The sequence below is a fragment of the Rutilus rutilus genome, assembly GCF_951802725.1.
Source record: "Rutilus rutilus genome assembly, chromosome: 1".
Lineage (NCBI taxonomy): Eukaryota > Metazoa > Chordata > Actinopteri > Cypriniformes > Leuciscidae > Rutilus > Rutilus rutilus.
In genome coordinates, this window is record NC_140209.1 from 47059924 (window position 1) to 47085597 (window position 25674).

Sequence of the window (25674 nt, forward strand, 5' to 3'; positions counted from 1 at the left end):
AGAGCTGATTGGCTGAGCTGCATAGTCACCACCAGTACCAACAAAGAATTGATTGGCTGCTGCCGCACAGGACAGAACTCTAGTGTTGACCTGTTTACAGCAAGCCGAAAGAGAGAGATAACGAAAGAGACAGAGAGAAGGAGAGGGAGGGGGAAAATATGTAGAGAGGGATTAAACAAAATGCATTTTATGAGCTTGGGGTAAGAGGACTAAAAGAGCCCTTCAGGAGACCACGTGCATACATATAATCAAAGGAAAGTTGATGCATTTCAAAACATCATGTGCTTCTGGTGTTGCTGTAGTTGTACAATAATAGCATCCAATCCAAACGGAGAAGCAAATGGCACTCAGGCACAATGCGAGATTCGATTGTAGCTCACTTCGTAGCATAATTTTGTGATTTCTATTTCTATTTTTGGGGGGAGTTCGCAGATATAACATTTCACGGCCCACAGTTACTGATTTATGGGGCATATTGTGCATTTGATAAATAATGGACCTATTTGATTTGAAGTGAATGCACCAGCTAGGGCCACTAGCATTAGCGAAGCCAAGCACCTAGCACAACAAGCTACGCTAGGAATGCGACTACAAATTAAGTATATGTAAGCTTTAAAAAACTCATTCTTTTTTTGTCAGCATATTAAATGCATTTCAAAACATCTTCAAAAAGTTTAAATCTCCTCAATGAAACTTTTTCCCGGTCCCTGAGCACAGCACACGCTCTCATAATCTCTGTAAGTGGGGCGTTAAATTAGCCATGAGGTAATTCTGTCAAGACTGTGGCTGGTTATATCATACATGTTTTACACTGCATCATATTAGAGTCTCTGTACTAACCATTCACTACCATTCAACTTTAATACCCACTGAAGCATAGACTGTTTAGTTTTGTAACTTTACCATCTAATGAGAAAAGAAGACCTAAAAAAAAGGATCATTAGAAGAGGAAAAGATCTTGTCATACAGGCATTACAATCAATCTGCATAACTGCCTGCTGGAGTCTGGTGGCAGATTAGAAGACCAGCAACACGTCTGGGCAGCTAGTGCTAATCACAAAAGCTTATGGATCATGTACCGCTTTCATTATTATCCTCAGCGCTGTTGTAAGATTGTCTTGCGTTAAGTTCATCTCTTGAAGGCCTTCCACAATCCCCTGGTCCAAACGGCAAACGCCATGACCTTTATTAGATGTTTGTGACTCCAAGAAACACACAACAGAATTTGAGTCTCATTCACTAATAACTGCATGTAGAATGTCAGCTCGTTCACACAGAAAATCGTTGTTAGGTTCAAAGGTTGATTTTTTATTTATTTTATTTTTTACATTTTATAAAAATGTACATTGTTTAAAACCATTTATTTGAATTGTATTTAGAATATATTTAATTGCAAATTAAGTTAAATGCGTGAAAAGTTCACAATAAGGTTTGTATACAAGGTTAGTGAATGGAACATCAGCACTTCTCTCAGAAGCTCACGATCCTTAGCCCTCATTCTTCAACGATGATATGCATTTCTCAAACAAAAACGTACTATGGTGTTATCATGACTTTCTTTGAGGTTCCCAAGAGAATCTTGTCAATGCCATGGTCCATGAATACAGTAAACGTACAGTAAAGTTCAGCCCCTTCTATTGAACTGGTTGGTTATTTCAGCAACCCTAATTACGCCATTCAACACCTTCGGCATTAACTGAAATGCCTACACTCTCAGAAGAAAAAGGTACAAAAGCTGTCACTGGGACAGTACCCTTCAAAAGGGTTCTAATATGTACCATTTAGGTACTAATATGTACACTTTTGGAACTAATATGTACACTTTTGGAACTAATATGTACACTTTTGGTACCAATATGTACCTTTGAGGGACTAATATGCACTCTTTAGGTACAAAGGTGTACCTTTTGAAAAGGTACCGCCACAGTAACAGTTTTTGTACCTTTTTTTTCTGAGAGTGTAAAATCAATGTCAGATCTCAATGGGGAACATAAAAGTTGCTTATATAAAAGAGATCTTATAGTATACAGTATCTTAAGCCACTTTTTTCAATATAATGAATGAGGACTGGGGCTATGAAGCTCCAAAATGGCATCAAAAAAGCACCATTCAATGTCAAATAGCTGCGTGAGGAACCGACTGAGATTCACACTCTGCAGTAGTGTCCGATTCATGAACGAATCTTTTATGTTGGATCTTTTCAATGAATCTTTGATCCAGTTCACAAAACACTGAATAAACTGTTTGTCTAAATGACTCTTTTATGTCTGAATGATTTTACGTTTTTGAATCCAGATTATTGTGAATAACAACTTTTGGTCTCTCTATCACACAAACATATCATTTTAAAACATATCTTGTTATATATTGTTGTTTATATATGATAATTATGCTAAGCTCTGAGCTGACAGCTTTAATGGAGTGTTTTTACCTTTTTAATACTCTCAGATGAATAACTAAACATCTGTCTCTCGCTGTCTTGCGTTCTCTCTTTCTATGTGCTTAAGGGGCACTGCTTGGCTTGGTAAGCCTGTAATAGGCTTAAGCAGGACAGAAACACTGTCCTCTCTGCTCTCATACTATAGCTTTATGGCCAGCCTCTCTATCAGTGATTTATTCTCAGAGAGAGAGAGAGAGAGAGAGAGAGAGAGAGCATGGTGGACAGTGAGCAGTCAGTAGAGATTTACTCATTCAAGTCAACTGGAACAGATCTAAAATGTTGGCCACATGCACACTGATGCATTCAGCGGCGGAAACGAAACAAGAGCAAATAAAAGTGTGCTGATGGACAGACAGATATTAAATTAAAAGTAACTGCATTAGGTCATCTGCAGTTTATTTAAACTGACCGCTCTATGAACCTGATCAGATTAGCTAATTAGGACTCTGCCCTGAACTTAGACATCAGTGGCCTCTCCCCCAGCGTCTCACAAACAGTTCCTAAAAATGCTTGTTTCACAACCATGACACTGAAATGAGGCATAAAATATAGGCACAGAACAAACAATATTCATTACTAGGAAATATTCGATCATAATTCTACAAGTTCTATACTGATAGCAATAAAAGTACACATGTACTAGGTATATCTCTACGTACTCATGAGTTCATATTCATACAAATACCCAGGCCACATTTAAATCCAGTTGATTCACCTAGATCTCTAAATGCACTCAGTCCACTCCACATCCCACAGTCTTGCCAGTCAAAACTTTCACTTCACTGATTCAGGTTGGTCTTCATTCAGTCAGTCGATCGGTTTGTTCCTGTGGGAAGCTCCCAGGAGGTCTCCTGCTTTTAAGTCATCTGAACTTCAATTCTGCCTTAGTAATGTCACTCGTCCTCTGCACTTGCTCTTTGAGGGTGAACGAATGTCAAAAAAGCCTTTTCAAGATTTAAGAATATGCAACAAGCATAGTAAAATGTATAAATATATTATTTTACAAACACTACTGTTCAAAAGTTCGGGGTCAGTACTTTTATTCAGGATGCATTAAATCAAAAGAGACAGTTTAAGACATTTCTAATGTTACAAAAGATTTCTATTTCAAATAAATGCTGTTATTTTGAACTTTCTATTCATCAAAAATTCCTGAACAAATATCACAGTTTCCACAAAAATATTAAGCAGCACAACTGTTTTCAACACTGACAATAATCAGAAATGTTTCTGGAGCATCAAATCAGCATATTAGAATGATTATTGAAGGATCATGTGACACTGAAGACTGGAATAATGATGCTGAAAATTCATCACAGGAATACATTTGAAAATATATTAAAATTGTTGTTTTTATTATTATTATTATTATATTTCACAATATTACCGATTTGCTGTATTTTTGATCACATAAATGTGAGCATAAAAGACTTCTTTCAAAAAAAATCTTACTAACCCCATATTTTTGAACGGTAGTGTATCATACATTTCAGCACACGTCTATATTTTTTTCTGTTCCTAAAGTACTTTCATTTACTGTTACTTATTAAAAGAGAAAGTAAAACATATTCCATGAACATGTTGGTGGTCTAAAATGAATTAAAACTTTGCCTTTAGACAAATATAAATGCAAAAAACAAAAACAAAAACAAATCCTTCACATTTTCAGATGAATCACTTATACACAGGAAAAAAAGGCAGGTAATTATTGAATTCAATTATGTATATGTTTAGTTATGAATTGCCTGTGTGCGTTTGGGAACAGCAAGAGCAAAAAAAATAAAATGAATCGGAGGACATTTATGGAGTGGACAGAACCAGTCAATAATAATTCATCAAACTCTGGGGACTGACAACCAGATTGCCAACAGGAATGGCTCGAACACCTTTTACAGGTAACTAAAGTCAGTCACATTCTCAAACTCACAGCACCAATAAGCAGCACCTGTAACCATTTGACTGATAATGATAGTAGGCTAAATATCAAGACATGCATTTCATCTTTAAAAATGTGTTTTTCCTTTAGCTTTTATTTTTTTTTATTTAGCATTACAGACTAAATATGTTGCTTTCGTCCTCTTAGATATTAGGTCGAAACTCGAATTTTTTTCCCCTCAAACACATGGGTGATTGTCTTGCTCTCTGACTACTCAATCATTTAAATAGTTGAAATAATAACAACGTACACTCTTAAAAATAAAGGTTCTTCATTGGCATAGATGGTTCCACGAAGAACCTTTAACATCCATGGAACATTTTCATTCCACAAAAGGTTCTTAGATTTTTAAAATGTTCTTCTGACTAAGAAAAAAAGGTTATATTAAGAACTGTTCAGGTTCTTTGGGGAACCAAAAATGGTTCTTTCTTATATGGCATCACTGTGTAAACCACTGAACCAATTTCTTTTTTTACTTTTACTATACGATTACTTCCCATACGCTGTGGCTACTTCTGATAGGTCGCTGAACTGATGAGAGATGCAGTGGGTATAGGGCTGACTAAAGAGGTATGAGCATCAGAACTAAAGATCAAAGACTTTTCTCTTTTACCAAAAGACTCAGTTCATTGGGAGTGACTGCTGCAGGCGTACATTAACCACAGCAGTCTCTCTCTGTCTCATCTGACACTCTGTTATCTTTCTGTCTACCCAAGCCTGGCACAGAGCGAGATGAGCGCTGGATGGGTGGATGGCAGTCAAGGTCAGTTAGCAGATCGTGAAAAACCCAAAACAAACAGATAACGTGTAAAGAAAGTAGAGGAAGACACCAGCAAAGAAGCGCAGAGAGAGCGCAAACAGAAAGCGAAAGCGCATAAAGGAGCTAGTTAAATATAGATTGAGGAAACTACAAAGTAGAACACACTCTTGCAATGGTCTGATGTTGCTCAATGGTTAATATTCTGTTTAGCTGTTCTCAGAGATTTCAAGAGCTTACAGTCTAGTTGGTGCACTTTGAATTCATTTAATATATAACACAAAGTTTCTTGTAAAGCTGCTGAGTGCAACTGCACAAAACCAGCACTATAGTTTCTGAATGGACAAGGATTGAAATAACCGCTCCATCACTCACTAAATTTCCCTTACTTTCGTTTCCTCAAACTCTCTGACTTGATTCATGTAGTGTTTAAAACGACAAAAGCGCTCTGCGAACATGCACCACGTAGCCAAAAGGATGTGGGCACAAACATCTAAATAATGTGTTTGGCCAGGCCCTCTGAATCTTAATGCTACAGGATACAATGACCCGCCTCCAAATTTGTGGCAACCGTTTGTGGACGGCCCTTTTCTGTTTGCACGACAGTGCACAAAGCAAGGTCAGTAAAGAAATGATTTACTGAGTTTGATGAGAAGAACTTGACAGGCATCCATAACACACCCCAAACAAACACCTTTGGGATGGACTGGAACTTTGCCTGATGTAGATCTCATCGCCTAACATTGGTGCCTTGCCCTTACTGATGGTCGTGTCTGAATGAGAGCAAATACCCCCAGCAATTAGGCTATAAAATATCTAGTGGAAAGTCTTCTCAAACAAGTGGAAGCCCTTTAAAAGGACTATTTGAAATTAAATATCAAATAAAACACCAGACATATGATTCTGGTTCCGATTCCTTAACGGTTCCATTAACAATTCTTTTTCAGCATTTAAATATTTAGGGAGATAATGTAATTCCACTGTCACATGACAAGATCATTTCAATAATAAATATATTTAAAGCAATTCATGAAAAAGTTGTGCCATAACTAATTACTAAACAACAATACTAGACAAGCAAATATGTGGTAACATACACCATCGTTCAAAAGTTTGGGGTCAGTAAGTTTTTTTTTTTTTTTGGAAAGAAATTAATACTTTTAATCAGCAAGGATGCATTAAATTGATCAAAAGTGACAGTTAATACATTTATAACACTACAGAGGATTATAATTTTTTCTAATTAATGATTTTGAACTTTCTATTCATCAAATAATCCTGGAAAAAAATGATCTGGGTTTGACAATAATATTGTTATAATAAGAATAGTAACATTGACAATAATATGAAATGTTTCTTGAGCAACAAATCAGATTATTTGAATGATTTCTGAAGGATCATGTGACAACTGAAGACTGGAGTAATGATCTGATCACAGGAATAAATTACATTGTAAAATATATTCAATAGAAAAGTTAAAATGTAATACTATTTTCACACTATTACTGTTTTTGATCATATAAGTGCATCCTTGGTGAGACTTCTTTTAAATGATTCCACATTTTTGAATGGTAGAGTTTTTCACTCATTAAAGGGCCCCTATTATGGATTTTTGAAAATGACCTATCATGTAGTGTGTAACATAGCTCTAAGTGAATGAAAACATCCTGCAAAGTTTTAAATTTGAAAGTGCACCGTATATAAAGTTATTGTCTTTCAAAAGTAAGAGTCGACTCTGTCTCTGAGTCAATTAAATTAATCGTTTTTCAAACGAGTCATAAGCCATTTCGTTGTGACATCAAGATGAAAAATTTGCATATTGCCCGCCCACTTATTGCGCGCAGACACCAGGGAAAACTTGAACCTCAAACCGCCGGCTGATTCCTGTGGATACTGGATAGCATTATGTTGAGAAGACGCTGTGCTGTACAATGTGAAGATAAAGCCATGATATCACAGCAGTATAATCCTAAACTTTTGCTGTGTTCCCTTTATTTTACTGACGACTGCTTCTCAAATCTCGGAGTTCAATGCAGGAGTCACAAGGATTCGAAAGATGGTGTTAAAATACTTAGTTTTGAGTTTTATATTGTGTAGGTCTCCTGCTAACTGGCTAACTCACATTATCACTGTCTTACTGAAATACTTCTGCTAATCAGTTTGTGGGCCACTATTACCTATAACTGTGTCTATTAATGCAGATTGTCTGTCGTTCTCACTACTTTGAGGAAAGATTAAGCATGGAGCAAGATCTGTTTTACCAACGTTTATGTTACATCAGTCATTCAAGCTAGAGCTCGGCTAATGTATACATTGCATACATGCACTGTTATTGATACAGTTTCCAAGTGTTCACCGCAATATATTAGAAAAATACTCGGTAAATAAATTATTACAAGTAAAATAATCAGTTTGTTGATGGACATGCACTTGTTAATGCTGATGGTGAGGAATTACAGTTGCAACATCTCATAATGTACCTCAAACTGAGTAGTGTTTCACTGAGAAACGTCCTGCTCGAGTCGTCCTTGCGATGGAGGTTCGGGTTGAATAACAGTTCTTCCAGTGTTTCATCATCGGACTCGCGCTCAGATTGATATGGTAAAATCGACGTCATTGTTTATTACTGTGTTTAGTTTACGGTGTAGGAAGCCCCAGGACACGCAGAGCTGACGTTGTTATGGCAATGGGCGTTTTTGTTTTCGACACGCGCTGTACATGGTAAATCAATCACAACAGACTGAGCTGTCTGGCCAATCAGAGCAGAGTAGCTTGCGGAAAGGAGGGATTTAGAGAGATTGATTCATCCGACGAGTCTTTTGAGAATCATTGAAAATGTGGTGATGTGCAAATGTATATTATGAGAAAATGAAACAGTTTTTTGACCTTTGATGCATGTAAACCTGTTGTAGGAGAATCCAAAACAACATTAGGAAACTTTAAAATAGCATAATAGGGGCACTTTAATTCTTATAAAATACTACTGACAAAACATGTATAATATTTAGCTAGACAGTCAAATAAACAGACAATCATTAACTACACTGTTTGATTCACTAAAATGAGCCAGCTCATAAGAGTCTTTCAAACATCATTTGATTCTGGTTATTGTAAATCCCAACACAGACAATCAATAGGCACACAGGCTTCGCAACAACTGTCATCCCGAAAGCTGGAATACAGACTCTAGACTCAGGCCAGGACTAATTGGCCTTGCATCAAGGAACTCTAGAGTAGCGTCCTTTCGCTCATTTGACAGTGATATCTCCTGTAGGTTTATTTAAAGCAGACAGGACGTGATAGTAATTTCTTTGGAAAAGCTGTAATGAAGCATATGGTTGGCTTTATGAATTTCATTATCAATACAATAAGCTTAACTCTCTTCATGTATCACAACATAAGTACATGACAACTGATGTTGGTTAAAAAGATCCTAACCATTAAACAAGACAAATGTGCTGATCTTGCTGCACAGAACTTTGATTCGCTCTCACATTTCCAGGTGCTCGTTAAAGAAGATATTTCCAAGAAAACGCACAAATATATGTGTAACCAAATAAAAAACACAACTCTGCCCTCTACTTCGGTTTACGGACGTTCTGTCACCTCCCTCTGCCTTTCTATCTTTTCCTTTTCTTTAAGTACACAGTGTGCTGGTCAACACATTGAACTTATTCCCTGTACAGCAATCACATCCCAGTCAACTCTCTCAAACGCTGTGTGTCGACTCAGACAAGAGGGCATCAACCGCACAAACTTTGGCAGCACAGGTCAAACTAGGTTGTGGTCAACAAACGCACTGTGTCAACAAGGTTAAATGTCCAAATGCACCTCAAGTTCAATTATTTATGAAATATAATATTTCAACAGACCTGGGGTTCACCAGAGTTTCACCTCTAATCCCACACCAGATCCTCGACATTCCTGATTTCTCATAGTCAAGGTTGGCCAAACAATTTCGCTAAACATGCATTTCACATTCACTTCCAGTGGTGGGAAAAGACGCAAACGAAGAGAGCTTGAACAAACTTAGCTGAGAGAGAGAGAGAGAGAGAGAGAGAGAGAGAGAGAGAGAGAGAGAGAGAGAGAGAGAGAGAGAGAGAGAGAGAGAGAGAGAGAGAGAGAGAGATCTGCCCCTTTTTTCCACAAGTGGACAAAAAGCAAAACAAACACTAACGGCCAAAGTAAATTTTCTAGCATGATCGAGATAATTATGCAGTATGTAAATGTAAGTGTGAGAATTAGCAAGTAGAAACAATTAAGGCAATACACTTAAATAATACATTCAACCTTTAAATAATTAATTTGTACCCTTTGTGTACCTTACTGACAAGAAACCAAATGGTTCAGCCTTAACCATATAACAGATTTTTTTGTTGCAAACACCCGCCAATTTGTATGTTTACTCTTTGTTGTCATGACAGCTGTTTCAAAGCTTGTGTGATCTCAAGTAATCACCTCCAGTGCTAAATTACTGCCAACTGAAAACGCATCTTTAAGTACAGCTAGTACAACGCAAGATCAATGAATGACTGCACTGGTCAAGTACATAAACACTCAACTTAAGCGACTCTTAAGTGCTCATCAAGAGCCATATTTAGGTTGAAATGCACATACTTCATAATCCTCCTCCAGCTGAATCTGAGATGTGACTCAATGTAAAACAAAGGCACACTTCAGATTTATGAAATAATAAACTAGGCTAAAAATCTAATCAATTCATGAAATCACAGTCTGTTGTGCTGTAAAACTAGTGACATTTTTACCAAACGTGACACGATCAGTAATGTATTATCCATTTCCAGAAGGGAGTGCTTTATTGCAACAAAATGTGACTGAGCAGATAGACAGTTTCTTGTCATTTATTAATATACACTCAGGAATGGTAAATCATGCATCAAATATTTTCCCTTTTCGTCCTTCCCGGTCTTCATATAATGATTCATATCTAAAAGATATAGCCTACATCTGGTTAATGGCATTGGTAATTACTAATCATACTTGCATTATATCATTTGACAACAAACATCTTCATTGTTCACATTGCATAACAACAGAAGACAATGTTAAAGTATGTTTGTCAGTTTAGCAATAAAATATTGATTTGAAAGTCCGAGTGATTCCTGGAATGCACAAAATAAAAAATAAAAAAATAAAACGGACTTGTTACTGTGGCTATTTGATGAGTCGTCATCAATAATTTGCTAAACTAGGTACAGCTTACCAATAATCTGACTGCACAATAAATAACCTGTTGGCAAGATACTAAATAAAGGCCACAATTAGAGCAATTAAAGAACACTTTTCAATCACATTGTGGACAGTTGAATTTGATCATAATGTCCATTCTCAACTGAAAAAGTTCAAAATCAATTTTCATTTGCTATTGCTGCGATTCCATGTGAGTGATCACATCAACATCAGAGAAGAGAAGAGATGTCATTACAAGATGTCATTGGGAGGGGCAGGGATGAATTGCGGACCTGGCCAATGGAGCCAGTGCCCATGGGCCCTTGGTTACCAGGAGTATGGGGGGCCCAGGGCTTTAAGGCAGCACAATCTAATTTGGTACAGAAAACCCATCAACAATGAAAACAAATGTTTAATTATGCTTGAATATTAAATGACAACATGACACAATCACATGGGGAACACATGGCAGGATCACATGACTAAGACAGGGAATCACATGACAAGACATGAAACATGACTGACATGAAACATGAACCAAAACAAGACGTGATATATATATATATATATATAGGTCCTACAGCCTTTTAAAACGAGGCTCTTGGACTATGAAGGCTCTCTGGCAATCCTGGTACTGCTACTACGGGCCCTAAATGAATGCCCACAGACCTCTTATACTATTGTCCAATCCTGTTTTAAGGCCAATTCACACCGCAAAGACAAACGGCAACAAACATCACGTTTGTTGGGTTTTGTCGGATCAGTGTGTTACCCCTGTCGGCGTCTGTTCGCGTTGGTCGGGGTTTGTTTCCACCCGACTGAACATGTTCAATCAGCATTTGTCTGTGTCTGTTGGGGCAGTGTGAACATGACAGTTATTTTTCATAAAAAAATCTAAATCCAACAGCCAACTTGTTAGTTGGCGTTTGTCTGTGCGGTGTGAATTGGCCTTCAAATGGTAGAAGCACACACTTTGCTCACGCGATCAGCTTGTGATCCAGTGTTTTCAGAGCGGCTCGGTTCACAGTAAACGCCATCTCTGCGTGTGCTGTGAAATTAGCGTGATTTGGGAACACAGCGGGCACAAGTCCGCTTTATTTTCACATTTGTGGACATTTTCTTTGCGGACAGATGATTACAGCATTTCACAAGATCTGTAATGATGACACGTTTGTAAACCTGTTTTCACAGAAACTTCAGCTTTTCGCCAAAAAAAGCAAGTGTAAAATAATAAGTAAAAAAATGAAAGTCAAATAATATAGATACTTATTATGAAATATAGATTTTTCATTTACATTTATTTTACAGTGCATTTGTTTTACTATATATTACTGTCTTATAGGGATAATGATAACAACAACAACATTATTATTAGTATTACTTATATTACAAATAAAAAGAGGTTTGAGTCCACTAAATTTTGATCTGCCAAAGTGCACCAGATTGATGCATTTAACTTTAAAATGTACAAAAATATTCTGATATAAAATCATAAGTGTACTAAAACATATTCTATTGATCTCTCTAGGCCCATTTTGTTGGATCATTTTTTTAGAATAATTAATATAGGCAGGAAAAATAATAATAATGACGGGGTGGTGGGCACATTGGTCTTTCTTTTCCTTCTTTCTTTCTTTCTTTCTTTCTTTCTTTCTTTCTTTCTTTCTTTCTTTCTTTCTTTCTTTCTTTCTTTCAGGCATGTATTATAACTTCAAGGAAGATGGGCAGTTATAATAATTAGTACTTTTTCCAATACCTTTCACACAAAGAAAGGAAAGCTCAAAAAGTAATTTAATTAAATCACAGCCTTTTAGCACTAAACCATCTATTTTAGTTCATTTGACAGATACTGTGCCAAAGCAACATTAGAGATATACAAATATTTTAAATTCATTATGAATCTGTGGCTGGATTTGACACCTCAGAGTGAGAACAGTTTGAATAGGCCTATCATTCATTCATGATCATCATAACTTCCACTCTCTATTACAGTTAAAGGGAAAGAACTGAAAAAATGGGGGGGGGGGGGGGGGGGGGGTCTGTGGGGGAGGGGCTCTTGGAGATAACTGGCCCCGGGGCCTTTGCAAGTCATAATCCGTTCCTGGGGAGGGGAGGTTATTTTGATTAAAAATGACATGGGCACATTCATTTGTTATTATTATTTTTTTACTGATGTGCATGGCTAAATCATTTATAATAAATACTGCAATATTAAAATAATGGTTGATTGGCCATTTTTACATTTACAGTAGTGAATACTATGGTCATTTTCAGCATGCTCTTAAATTAAGCTTGACTTTAAGATTTAGTTCTCAATAATCCTGCCACACATTCACACAATTTTTTTCCACAATACATCAAGATTTTTGCCGCTGAATAAAAACTATATACGCTACAGGGTTTATATAATACTCTTGTAGCTAATATAATAAAGCTAACTGACAGATGCATAACTATCGAAAATAGTGTTCTTTACACTTTAAGAGCATACTAAAACTCAATGTTTTCACAAACATGATCAAAAATACATTCAACGCACATGTGTAAGGTACATAGCCTACAGCCGGTGTAAACGTACAAAAGCGCACGCACGCACACACACACTTTCACTGCTGAACGGAAACTAAACAAATTGCATGATGGGAGATAAAAAAAAATCTACTGTGGAAGATCATATCAAAGGAGAAAACAAAGAGCATGGCTTCAACTTTCTCACAAGGGTAACTGTCGTGTGTCAGGAACTAATAAACTCCCTTTAAAGGAATTAAAAAAGCACCCAATGCCCTTCACATAACGGTTAAAACTCATATAAATGTGAGTACGTACGCACGACTTTCTTGTAATCGACTTGCCTGTCTCATTGCCAAATGAATGTGACACCTCAAAACGAAAGGACAGTTCACAATTCGGCAAGAGGTATGGCTTTAATAACACAACCCTGCTTGCTTTATTGAAATCTCCAGTCACAACCACAATGTAGGCTATCATGCATGGCGACAGACCTGTCTCAGCGTTTTAATCATTAACTCTTCGTAACGTAATTAACTTTAACCCACAGAAACCCAATTGGCTCTTCGACCACGATCCCAAAAGAAGTATTGCTAACAGACCAGCGCTCAAGTTCTCCCCTCATAACGGTAAATTCAACAGCCTGATGAAAACTTTCTCCCGGAGCGTGCGCTTGCGTTCCTCTGAGCGCTTAATAAATGTCAGAATTCTCTTCACATGCGAATGGGTCGAACGCGCAGAATTATGGAGCCGCATTCGCTGGACTCTGGAATGGAGCTGGAAATGTGAGCTGGACTGTCCAGACTTGACAGGCGTGCTGAGGGGGGCTGGACTCTCAGCCTGTTGATCCGATAAAAAAAACAGGGTGCAAGAGCTAGGGGCTTGCGAAACACCGGTGTCAAACGCGCACTGTCTGAACTAAACGGGAACCTTTTAAATTAGATTCTGTCAGACATGTCATATATTTCAGAATCAACAAGAGCAACGTAAACAGCTTTAATTCAGCGTGAAAAGTGCAGCACAGTGAAGCCTCAATAGGATCAACCGTGGACATTTGTTTATAAACAAATATGCTGTTAAAACAACAACATTTGACATCGACAAACAACATTTAAGACGCACTGAATTCGCACAGATGCATTAAACGTACCTCGGCAGGTCTTCTAAATCCGCTGTCGTTTCGCATAAAAGTACAGCAAAGCTCCAGTTAGCGCCAACGACCCAGAAAGGCAACCTTTCTGCCCCGTCTATCTCAACCAGCAGTGGGTTATACAGTTTTTCATGTGCTTCTACCCCTCCTCTCACTCTCTCGCTCTCTTTGGCGATGTCCGAATCGTGAACGAGTCGTTCGTTTGAGTCGAATCGCATCAATGAATCGGCTGAACCGTTTAACAAAATCTCTCTAAACGATTCTTTAATGTTGTTGGACCGAAAAGGTCCGAGCGGTTCTCGAGTCAACAAATCACTGGACTGAGAACCGTCTCTTTCGGCCATTTCCGATTCGTAATGAACAACATCAGCCTACATGAGTGAGCTCATAGCAAGAGCATTGGGACCGAAAAGTAAATTGATTTTAAAGTAGGATAATAGAAATAAATATGGTTATGATTTGAATGACATTTTTAATCAACACCCATACTAAACATTTTAATAAATATAGTTTTATCAAAACGTGCAAAACTTTTTTTTTTGCCAAAAGATGTGCATGTTTTTATGTTGTAGTTTCTACATTATTTTGTTTTTCGAGCTGAATTAAGCCTGCAAACAAACTGAACTGGGACACATGCGATTTCACTGAACCCCCTTATAAAACTCAATTGATGTTTACAATATGAACGTTTTAGCACGTAAAATGCCAAGCTGGGGCATCAGGGGCAACGTGATTGTGCAATTACGTCACGACGTAAAGAATCACTGTGCTCTGAATATGTTCTTTTAAACGAGCTGTTTGAAAGAATCGATTCGCGGAAATGAGTCGGACTTCCCAGCAACTACTCTCTCGCACTTCTAACCGCCCGTTTCCGGTGTTGTTTCCCTGATGAGAGAGTCGCTTGTGCAAGGAAATGTAAGGTAAGCTTAATGCACAGTCGTTCGCTATAGTCGTCTATAAGGCCCGTGCGAACATTGATAGGCGAATTATTATTTTAGATGTGCAAAAGGTCTAATATGAGCGCTGCGGGACGGGGGTGGGGCTATAAAATATAAATACGGTTAGCGGAGCGCGAGGACTGCTGATTGGGCATTAGCGGTTACGCGTGACTCGAGTCGAGCTGTCTTGGGCTGAGTCTGATATTATAACCTTAACGCGGAACAAACTGTTTACTTTGAGCTGTAGAAGCGCGCATACGGATGACGAGTACAGTTGTTCTAAAAGTGATGTGGGTTAATTCCCACGCTCATAGAAAACCTGTAAATATAAGGCAATGAGAATTGTGCTCAGATCAGTCTTGGAAATCCATATAATTTTAAAAGTAATGGAAACATGGAAATTTAGGCTATTCAATGAATGTGCAAATGTCTTATAATTCTCTGACGACCATGGGAGTTTATTGTCAGACAGTTAACCTTCAATTATAGGCATATAGCCTATATATATGATACATACTATATAAACTCCTTTAATGTGAGTTTCACTCCCTCAGTAGCACGTTTTATTAACTTGGACGTTTTGTGTGCGTGTAGTTTAAAATGCCATACAATAGTCTAATTATAATGCAAATATAATGGCAAGAGGTAAATCCAGTGGCGTTGTATGTATTGTTTATGTACAGCACGTAGGCGTTTTCCACTAAACACACTGTCTTCAGCTGCTATCTCAGCACTTTTAACCGGCTCAGGAGAGTGTGGCTCTGGGAAACAGCCAGATCTGGAAAAAATCCACTTACGGCGACCCCTATTTCTCCTGTCCTCTAAATTTCGAAGACGGACGTGAACCCGGATCCAGGTTGGACACGCACGCATCTTGCAGATGGACGCAAACTGTGATCAAAAGGCAGCGGGCATGTTTTACGGGTTAGACGAGATGATAAAGAGCATGCTATTTGAATAAATCAGTTTTATTAGTTGTTGGTTATTTGGAAAAACTCAAAAGCTCGTTCGCCTTTCGGTGTCTTTTCCAACCATTCTATCTGCAGGCTCGATCTTTATGGGCTAAAATTGGTGCAGTTGCATTAGCTCCCGAGCACACGCTAATTAAATGAGTGATTAATTCAGCCGCATTCAGTAGGTCATTATTGCCCCCTGCTGGTTAAACTATATAACTACATTCACAGGCATAGAGGTTGATTAAACATTGATTATTCTTGTTTGACTTGGCCGAGTTAACTGTAGACAAGCACATAGTATATGGTTGAATTTTTAAATTACATTTCAAGGTAAGGAGAATCAAATAGCAAACATGCCAGTATTTGAGTTTAACAATACAAATATCAGCTGCAGTATGTGAGAGAGAGTGAATGCTGGTCAATACTATTGTGTAAAAAATACTTTTTGCAAGAAAACTATTAAGAAGAGCAATGGGCTCAGGTGCAGCAAATAAACAACCTACACTGGCAGAACTCCATCCTGGCAAGATGAAAACACAGATTCAGCATATTCTCTCTCTCTGAGGGTGCGGGATCCGTGGAGATTTAGTCTCCTTCCTCCAGAGTGTATTTTAATACAAGGCATGTTAAATAAAAAGTATATCTGTTTATCATTATTTGAAATTCTCAAATGCAGCAATCTCTTTCAATCTTGATATTAAGCACGCGCATGCATTTACGCATCCACTCCCCTATTAATAAATAGCAGTTAATTCAATAGCACTATGTTTAATGCCACATGACATATGAAGGGGCTCATGAAAAGCCAATGAACTTGCTCTTTAATTAATTCTCATGTCTTTATAATCAAACAATCAGTTTCTCAGAGTAGCCAATGTAACAGCTTTATTTCAGAAGGGATTTGTTTCTGCAAAACATATTCATTGTTAAATTATTTGTTTCTACAATGCTCATGATGAATAATTGTGGAGAAAAAAAATATGCCGTAACATTTACAATTATACAGTTATTTTATACTATCATGGAAAATGACATGAATAGAGCAGAATCAATATCTTAAAAAGATAGGAATCAAAAGAACAAAATAGCAAGGATTGTTATTAATGGCACATCCTTTGTATAAGCTGTGAGAACATTTCTCTGTAGAAAGTGACCATGGTTTTGCTGCTTTTAAAAGAGATTTTTGTAAATTCAATTTCAGAATCAGTACAGCTTCACATATAGCTTGTCAGGACTGACATATACTTGAACAAAGACCATAATGCTGTATCATGGAATAGGAACAACGAAAAAAGTAACAATGCAAATAAAAATCCTGTTTGTGAGACAACACAAATTAAACCGATGTATTCTCAGTCCTCCTGAGTCACCGGTCTCCATAAAAATGCAATTATTTGAAAGTATAAACATCATTACTGCAAACCTAACAAACAGCTGGACGTCTAATTAAAGAACCTTGACGAAAGGTCAAAGCACGACGTCCAATGCAGGGTCTCTATCTATCTCTTTTTAACCTTTACAGCAGAATGGCTGGGGGTAATGACAGCTAGAGAGAGATAAACACTCAGTAATTACCATTTGCGTAAAGGCAGATGAGATTCATTCAGGAAGAGTGACCTTTAAATATCTACTGAAACATGATCACTTAATTCTGTTCCACTGGGTCTGAGATAAAAATGCCCCTACAGGGCACCCATACAGGGGCATTTATTACAGGGACACCTTGTAAAAGCCAGTCCTGATTTCCCTAACTGTTAGTTCTGGTCATCTTTGTCATTTGTTCAGACTCTATTTCCACTTTCAGATGTTATGGTAGCTGAACGTACAGTATGGTGAACACACTACTGTTCAAAAGTTTGGGGTTGGTATGATTTTGAAAGTTTTTTGAGAAAAGGCTCAGGCTGCATTAATTTGAACCAAAAATTGTGAAATATAATTTGATCTGTTTTATATTTTAATGTTATCTTTTTTAATGCTGAATTTTCAGCATCATTACTCCAGTCCTCAGTGTCACATGATCCTTCAGAAATCATTCTAATATGCTGATTTGCTGCTCAAGTATTGTTTGATGAATAGAAGGTTAAAAAAAGAACAGCATTTATTTGAAATATAAATCTTTAGCAACATTACAAATGTCTTTACTGTCACTTTTGATCAATTTAAAGGTATTGATGTATAAAAAAATCGTACAGATCCCAAACTTTTGATCGGTAGTGTATATCCCAGCAGATAACTGAAGAACCGCCTCAAGGACACAAAGAGCTGGTGACTGTTTCTCATCAAGAATTCATTGTACAATAAAGAGAACATACATAGTGCAGTGTGTATATATACACACTATAAATTGAGAGTAGAAGGATAGATACACAGACTGGGAAACAAACTCAGACTGACAGACGTTTAAAAAGTAGTTACACAATGAAGAAACATCATTTTCCATCATATTTCCGTTTGAAGCGCTGCCTTACATGACGACACAACAGATCAGTGAATTGAACAAAATTATAAATATCTGTATATATGTGCATGTATGAAATGTGTCTCTCTCTATATATATATATATATAAGATTCACCATCTAATTGTTACAATTATAGTGCATGATTTGCTTGCTATCTAAGTTAGCGCAATAAACATCACATCTAGGACACTGTATATGGTGGAAATATCACATTTGCTCATCTGCGTAATGTATATTTATATATATATATTTATCTTCTTCCATTCACTTCCCGAAGAAATCCAATAAAAGAGTCAAATATTTTTCAGTAAAACAGTAAAATACAGTATATTTATATAAACCAGAAGCTAAAATGGACAATATAGACCTGCATGCACGAACTTATCTGACAAATGATAATTCTGTACTAATCCAGATTTGAAGTTTATGTTCAACACGGTACAAGATCATGCCGAGTTTTGGCAGCTTTAAAGTACTGCTTATCAATACTACTGTAAAGTTTACTCCCCTTCACACTCATTTCAAAAGATCAACGTGAAGAATGAAGAATTCACTGGCTTTATGCTTTGCTAACAGATCAAAATATGTTTCATATTTTACTAACACCAGTGGACACTGCAATACAAGTGAAAGTCATGGCCAAATGTCTGCAAGAAAAAAAAAAAAGCTAAAAACTCCCGTTATTGGTCTTGAATGCCTCATGCTCTTGTAATAAAAGACAAAAAAAGAACATACATCTTAATCATTTAAAAAAGAATGAGTTCAATTCAGTATTATCAATGTTGATATGAGGATGAAAAGTTAACTTTCGAGCGCGTTTGCACGCTTGTGGCTATGCCTGTAAAAACCGAAAAGAAAAGAATTGGCTCGGAGAGAGAAAAGGGCTCAAGCACGTAAGCACATTATATACATGACAATTACTTTTCCCTATGTAAATAACAAAACTAAAAAAACTAAAACGTTGGAAACCTAAGCATTTCGGCAGGTGTCCATTTCTGAGATTGCTGAGGCTGCAAACCCTTCTCTCATGGGTGAGGGATGATCGGAGCTCAACTCCATGTCCAGAGTGAGGGATTCTGGGGGGGGGGGGGGAACAGAAACACTATTAAACAGAAGTATTATGAGACATTAAAATGTCTGAAAAAAATTACGATTTCTTCATACTGTACGCATAGGTGCATTCACGCCATGTTGTAATTACCATAATCTCAACCTGTAAAATGCGCTAACATCCTCGTAAAGCACGTAATTGCAACTTGTAGGCTGGGAATTTTCAGAGAGCTCCTATTTGTGCCACGTGACCACCGGCTTTGATAGTGTCGGCATAAAAAGGCAGAATTCCCAGTCCGAGAACGTCACTTGTTGTCATCTCGAAATTATGGTAATTATGACAAGGTGTTAACGTGCAGCACATATTGAGAAAGCTGTTGAAATTAGTCTCACCGAGAGGTCCCGGATTGGCCTCAGTGGCTTCATTGTGCATGAGAGAGTCGAGTGTACGAGGGGACATCGGGAACAAATCACTTGTGTTGCCAGAGTTAGTCCTGCAAAAGAAAGGCAGCGTACATTAGACATGACACACAATCAATCATTACGTCTACCATCACATATAGACGTCATGATTTTAGAAAGATCTGAAAGTTCATTCACCACATCACGAGTAAACCTTCGCTCCAATATTCACACGACTTACCAAAACACACTCACACACCCACACTCAAAGTCACACACATGAGCATCACTTGCGTAATATTAGGTAACTTAAAGTGATTGTTCACCCCCCCAAAAAAAATTCAACCTCATGTCGTTCCAAACCTGAATTACTTTTTTAATACTGTGGAAAATAAATATATTTTGAGAAATGTCTCGGTGTCTTTTTGTCCATCCAATGGAAGCCAATGGGCTCCAAAGTTGGCATGGGGTTGGAACCACATAAAGGTGAGCAAATGATGGAATTTTCTTTTTAGGGTGAACTATACCTTTAAGAGATTTTTGACAACTCAGTCAGGTGTTAGAGGCAGTGGATTGAACACAGTGCACTGAAAATGTATATTACTACATAGTTGACAAGCTGTGATGTAATGTGAATCTGGAGTTGTAGTTGTTGCTTGTCCACTTTTATTTCCCCGTCCTTTTCACCTGAGCCGTAAATGCCGTGTGATTGATCATTCTGTATTAGCATATGGAAAAGCTACTGTACTAACATTACATTTTTGCCATTCATATGTTTGCAAAAAAAAGAGGCTACTTTAAAATGGCCATTGATAGAGTAACATGCTTTGATTTTTAGTTTTTTTATAGGTGGCTGATTTTACTGAATAAATACTGACATACTGTATATCATAGCCTGCTTAAAATATGACCTCTTCTATGGTGTTCTGCTCGGCTACCCATTGAAGCATCGAGTCTTAACCTGGCGAATGGTTTACCAGAGGGCAAAGTTCACCCATGCCTATTTGTTAACACTACAAACAGCTCATACGGGCGGTTTGTTTTTGGTAAAGCTGCATTTCTACACTATTTCCTGCTTGTGTTGAGACAAGAGAACAAGCACAAAACCTCTGAACCTGAAGTCTGCACTTAAAACACTAGCAGAGGTGCAGAAGTCAGGCAAGAGTTCATACTTGTGGGTAAGTGGTCATGAACTCACAGACGATACATCAAAGGAATCAAATGATACAAATGTCAAACTAGTGTTTTCAGATCACTCAAGACATTTAGTTGTTGATCTTGTCTAGTATGTCAGGTTGATGGGAAATTAAACCAGGCGTTGTTAATTTCACGGGATCGATACTTGATGCGTGTATTTTCTGTCTAGAGGAGAACAAAAGTGATACTTAAAAACACTCTAATTTTGGTTTAACCAGTGTAATTTAAACCAAAAGGTGGTAAAATTTCACATCAAATGTTATATCAATATACCTCTCCTGAGATTCAGGCTGCCCAAGAACAAAATTATCGGTCTTAAAAAACAATAGGCACATATTATATTTTAAAAAGTGCTACGTTCTGCTCATACTGCAAGAGTGCTAAAAGTTGCACATATCGCAAGTATGAGAAAGGGTATAAGAGTTGTTACAGTATTTTTACTCTAAACCATTGTAGTCATATTAGACTTTGTAAGCGTTTTTCCGGAAACACTTTCTCACGCCAATACCATTACCAGGACCAATCCGGAGAACTCGCTGTCAGAGATAAAAGAGCACTTTAAAAAGATTGCCAATAAAAGTTTAAGCCAAAAACTTGTTTTTCTTCCTGGAGCATTAAAAGCCCTGACTATCTTACAGCATCCCGAGCAAACGCTAGACGATGTGGTCATTTATTACCACACAAGGAAAGGACATCTCCAAATTTTACATTTCATTTGTTCAGATTTTGACTGCTGCTTTAACCTGGAGTCTCATAAAATGTGAATTTGCTAATAGAGATGTAACCCATTGGGGAAGTTATGTCAGTTATTGTTGAATTACCCTATCCTGAAAAAAAAAGTGCATGAGCTCTGGATGCTGAGCACAAAAGAGTGCAGATGATATTCTTGCAGATGCTGAGGTTTGTTTAGCATGGTCCAGTTAGCCACAACTACCTTTCTCCATTGACAGTCATTCAGAAGTAGCAAGCAATGTATGTTTTTTGCAAGCAAACCATAAATCACAAACTATATAATTAATGTTAAATAATGTGATAAAACTGTATATCTCCAGATGGTCCTGTGGCCGGCAACAGAGCTGGTTCAGAAATACAGTGTGATGTGATATAAACAGTGGCAACAGTTATGAGTGGATGTGCTACATCTAGTGAGGTCATTTGTGTGGTTGTTGCTCAGTATCCTTGTCTTGCCATATTCAGGTTGGGCAAAGCCTCCTAAGAGACAGTTCTCAACGTCTATCAACAGCCTCACTGTTACTTTTACTGATATTTTGGTTTGAAATGGTGTTTTCATCATATTGGGGATACATTGAAATTTTCTGTGGACACGGCCATAATAAGGGTCACATGTGTGACATGAGTCTTCTGTTTAACATACTGAGGGACCAAACCATTTATACATCACATAAAATGCAACACTCCATTCATAGCACTTTCCTCTAAGGGGGGAAATAGAAAAAACTGGAAGATGGGGAAAAGAAATGAACATGGGAGAGAAGGTAAACACTTTTTAGTGAAAATATTTCACATACTGATACAGAAGTTAGCTTGTGACCTTAGAAATTAATAAATAAAAAAATCCCTTGTCTACAGCGGAAGTAGTTCACCAACACAAAACTGAGATTCAGAGACATGAACAACAGCCATTCCAGCCTTTTAACTTGTACAAAAAATCCCGTGACATCCAGACCTCTTGTTATAAAGGGATGAAGTGAGTAAACAGAAACCCTTGGTCAAGCTCTAGAGATGTTAAAAGGAATGATCTATGTTAGCAGACAACTACAGGAGTGTGTTTGACCACAAACGTTCACGTCTCATACACACACATAGAGCAGCTCCCTAGTGCCTACCCAGGGAAGCCGTTCCCAAGCAGCTCACTGTCCGGGAAGTCCATGAAGACAGAAGGACACCTATGGAGAGAGGTCAGTTTATAGCCTGCCTAACACACACACACACACACACACACACGCGTATAGATGACCTCCAGTAAATCCAACCCCTCTACAAAGACAGAAAGCATTTGTGATTCAAGCAAGACTGAGTTTGAAGCAGCTTTTATTCCAACCAAATTTTTCTTGTAGCCAAGCATGTTACCTAACATGGCATGTACATTTTGATGTATTACAGTTTATATACCATGTCCATTAACCATTGCTCTCATTATCTTAAAGTCAACATAAAAAAAAAAAACATAAAAAAATCTGGTGCCGTTTCAGAGGCAGAGCAAGTTATATTTTGAAAGTCTAATATGGATATAAATATAAATATAGGAATATGAAAGATTACAAAAAGACAAACATTATTTGGAATTATCTACACTGAAAACAAGGAATTGTTCAAAATATCGCCCAGGAACGCATATTAATGTAAATAGCGTCAATTGTTATTTCATGTTAACAGTGGAAATTGATTTCTTCGTTTTGATTTTTTAAATTCGATTTCTACATTATTCTTTTTTAAATGTATTACATTAAAGTTCTGAAATCACATGGCTACAAAGTGTTTACACAACAGTTCACCTCAAGTTGTGCGCTCAATACATGTTAATGACAACAGTGAGCCTGAACCTCCTTTAATTTTTTTGTTGATCATGTGCTTTTTAAAGCATTATTTTCTCTCTCTTTCTGTCTTCTTGTGCAAGATTGTGGTTTAAAGGATGGTGTGAAGGGTCCTTGGAGGATTCAGTAGTGGCTACATCCCTGATCCATGTTGAAAAGAAAACTGAGAGGAGTACTTTGCATGTGCTCCTGCCTGAAGAGTCACCAGAGATTTCAAAGTTTACAAGAGGACAGAGAGAGAAAACAGAGACTACAGCAAGATCAATCATTCACACACATACTGAGGTGAGGAAGAAAGGAAAGCTACTTACGGGGTGACACAGATGAACTTGGTCTTCAGGTAGGGCTGAATTACTAAAAGAAAAACAATCGCCGTGTTATTAAACAGGGAGAGTGAATAGTATTTTTGATGAAAATATGTAACGATAACAATGTAAAAGTCTTTTGATCGATTTAAGGTGTCCTTTATGAATAAAAGTATTTCATTTCGTACACTACCATTAAAAAGAATTGGGATCAAAATAACCAAAGAATAAAATCATGCTTTTGCATTCTCTCTTCTCTTATTCTTAGATGATTTCCTCAAAGGGAGAACGTTTCTGGTAAACCACACCCTTTCAGTGCACTTCCAATACAAAAATAGTCTCCAAGACAAATGAGAATGAAATGAGACACACTTTTGCCAAGGAACAGACAGATGTTATTCTAAGCCAGAATGAATTCTATTCCCGCAAAGGACACTCACCACATCCAGGGTCAGGGAATTCAGTATCGGGCTGGGCCTCGGGGCGGCAGTACTTGCCAAACGCCTCCTCTTTGGGGATATCGGGGTAGAGGTAGACCAGCGGCGAGACGAGGATGTTGGTGGCATCCATGATCTTGTAGCCCATGATGATCTCAGCGAAAGACATGCTGTTGAGCTGCTGCTTAGTGTACGGTTCAACTGACTGGATCTGGGTCTTACCTGCACATACATACATTCACATATTCAACTATACAACTACAGAAACATTTAATAAAGTACAAAACTTTTATTTCAACATTGACTTGGTACCGAAGTGCTGACACTTTTGACATGTACATGGAAATGCATTCACCATTGATGTCCTTCTCAACCCAGGTGAAGGTAATTCCTCCCTCTTTGCTGCTTTCACTGAAGCGTAGCAGGAATGTCCCAGGAGGCTTTGGACTCAGGATTGCCCTCTCTCTTTCTTTACTGATGAAGCCCATAATATACCTGACGCACACAAGAGCTTTATATGACCACCCAAGCAGTGATTGATGTAATGAACTATAAATACCGCATGGACGCACACAACGAGTGCAGCAGGAGTTCTCACCCTTCATTCCATAGAGCCAAAATATATTTCTTCACTAGGTCAATAATGTTGTCTAGCCACACCCAGAATGAGAAACCTTTTCCCGCCATGTTCTCCTGCGAATCACAAACAGAAACAGAAACAGAACAGCAATGTTTACGGAAATCTGATCAGCTGGGCTGATTTGCACTAAAATTAACTCAGGACAGGGAACAAAAAGTTGTTATAGAAACATACTTTGCAGAACTTGGCCCATGTGATTTGGCAACCGGAGTAGTTTACACACGGACCTACACAAAATCAGAAATGCGCAATTAAACAGAGATGCACAAAGAATGTTAAGATATATACTGTATACACACACAGAGAGAGAAAGAGAAAAACAGTTTTGGGTCTGTAAGATTATTATTTTTAAATAAATTCCTACTTTTATTCAGCAAAGATACAAACGATTAAAGGTGACTGTGAAGACTATTTCAAGAGTTCACCCCTACATATAATCAGATATAGTAAAAAGAATGCATATTTGGGGTGCTGTCTGAGGTGAGGGTTTCAAGCTCGGCCCGAACTCAAGAGTTCCCCGTAGTTGGTCATTTCCCTTTATCACCGTATTTACAGATTACAATCTGTATTGTAAAAAGCGCTATATAAATAAAGGTGACGTGTCTTGACTTGACCGTGCTCCTCTAAAACTTTGTTAATAAAACATCATTACATGCTGTTGATTTGAATGAAAATATATGTTAACACAAAAATATGAAGCAGCACAGCTGTTTTGAGAATTGATAATAATAATGAAAAATGTTTCTTGTGCAT

At 37.6% G+C, this 25674-nt stretch overlaps 2 protein-coding genes across 7 annotated transcripts in view; both read right to left on the reverse strand.

The window, feature by feature from the left end:
* The window catches only part of stat5a (signal transducer and activator of transcription 5a), an 86546-nt gene extending 72380 nt beyond the window's left edge, over window positions 1-14166 (reverse strand). The window contains exon 1 of the mRNA XM_084389720.1: window positions 13982-14166. The gene's annotated coding sequence lies outside the window, so the exon portion shown is untranslated. The remainder of the gene's footprint in view (window positions 1-13981) is intronic.
* A 3975-nt stretch (window positions 14167-18141) lies between these two features.
* The window catches only part of stat3 (signal transducer and activator of transcription 3 (acute-phase response factor)), a 33753-nt gene continuing 26220 nt past the window's right edge, over window positions 18142-25674 (reverse strand). For 2 of the 6 annotated variants that reach the window (XM_084413625.1, XM_084413623.1), the window contains 8 exons: window positions 25096-25148; window positions 24880-24974; window positions 24637-24776; window positions 24285-24503; window positions 23851-23893; window positions 22832-22891; window positions 19779-19879; window positions 18142-19411 (listed from right to left, as the gene is read on the reverse strand). In XM_084413625.1, the coding sequence (XP_084269751.1) occupies window positions 19305-19411; window positions 19779-19879; window positions 22832-22891; window positions 23851-23893; window positions 24285-24503; window positions 24637-24776; window positions 24880-24974; window positions 25096-25148 (818 nt within the window). In that variant the 3' untranslated portion in view covers window positions 18142-19304. Of the gene's footprint in view, window positions 19412-19778; window positions 19880-22831; window positions 22892-23021; window positions 23733-23850; window positions 23894-24284; window positions 24504-24636; window positions 24777-24879; window positions 24975-25095; window positions 25149-25674 lie in introns of those variants that run through there. The other 4 variants (XM_084413626.1, XM_084413624.1, XM_084413628.1 and 1 more) reach the window with 2 other exon arrangements.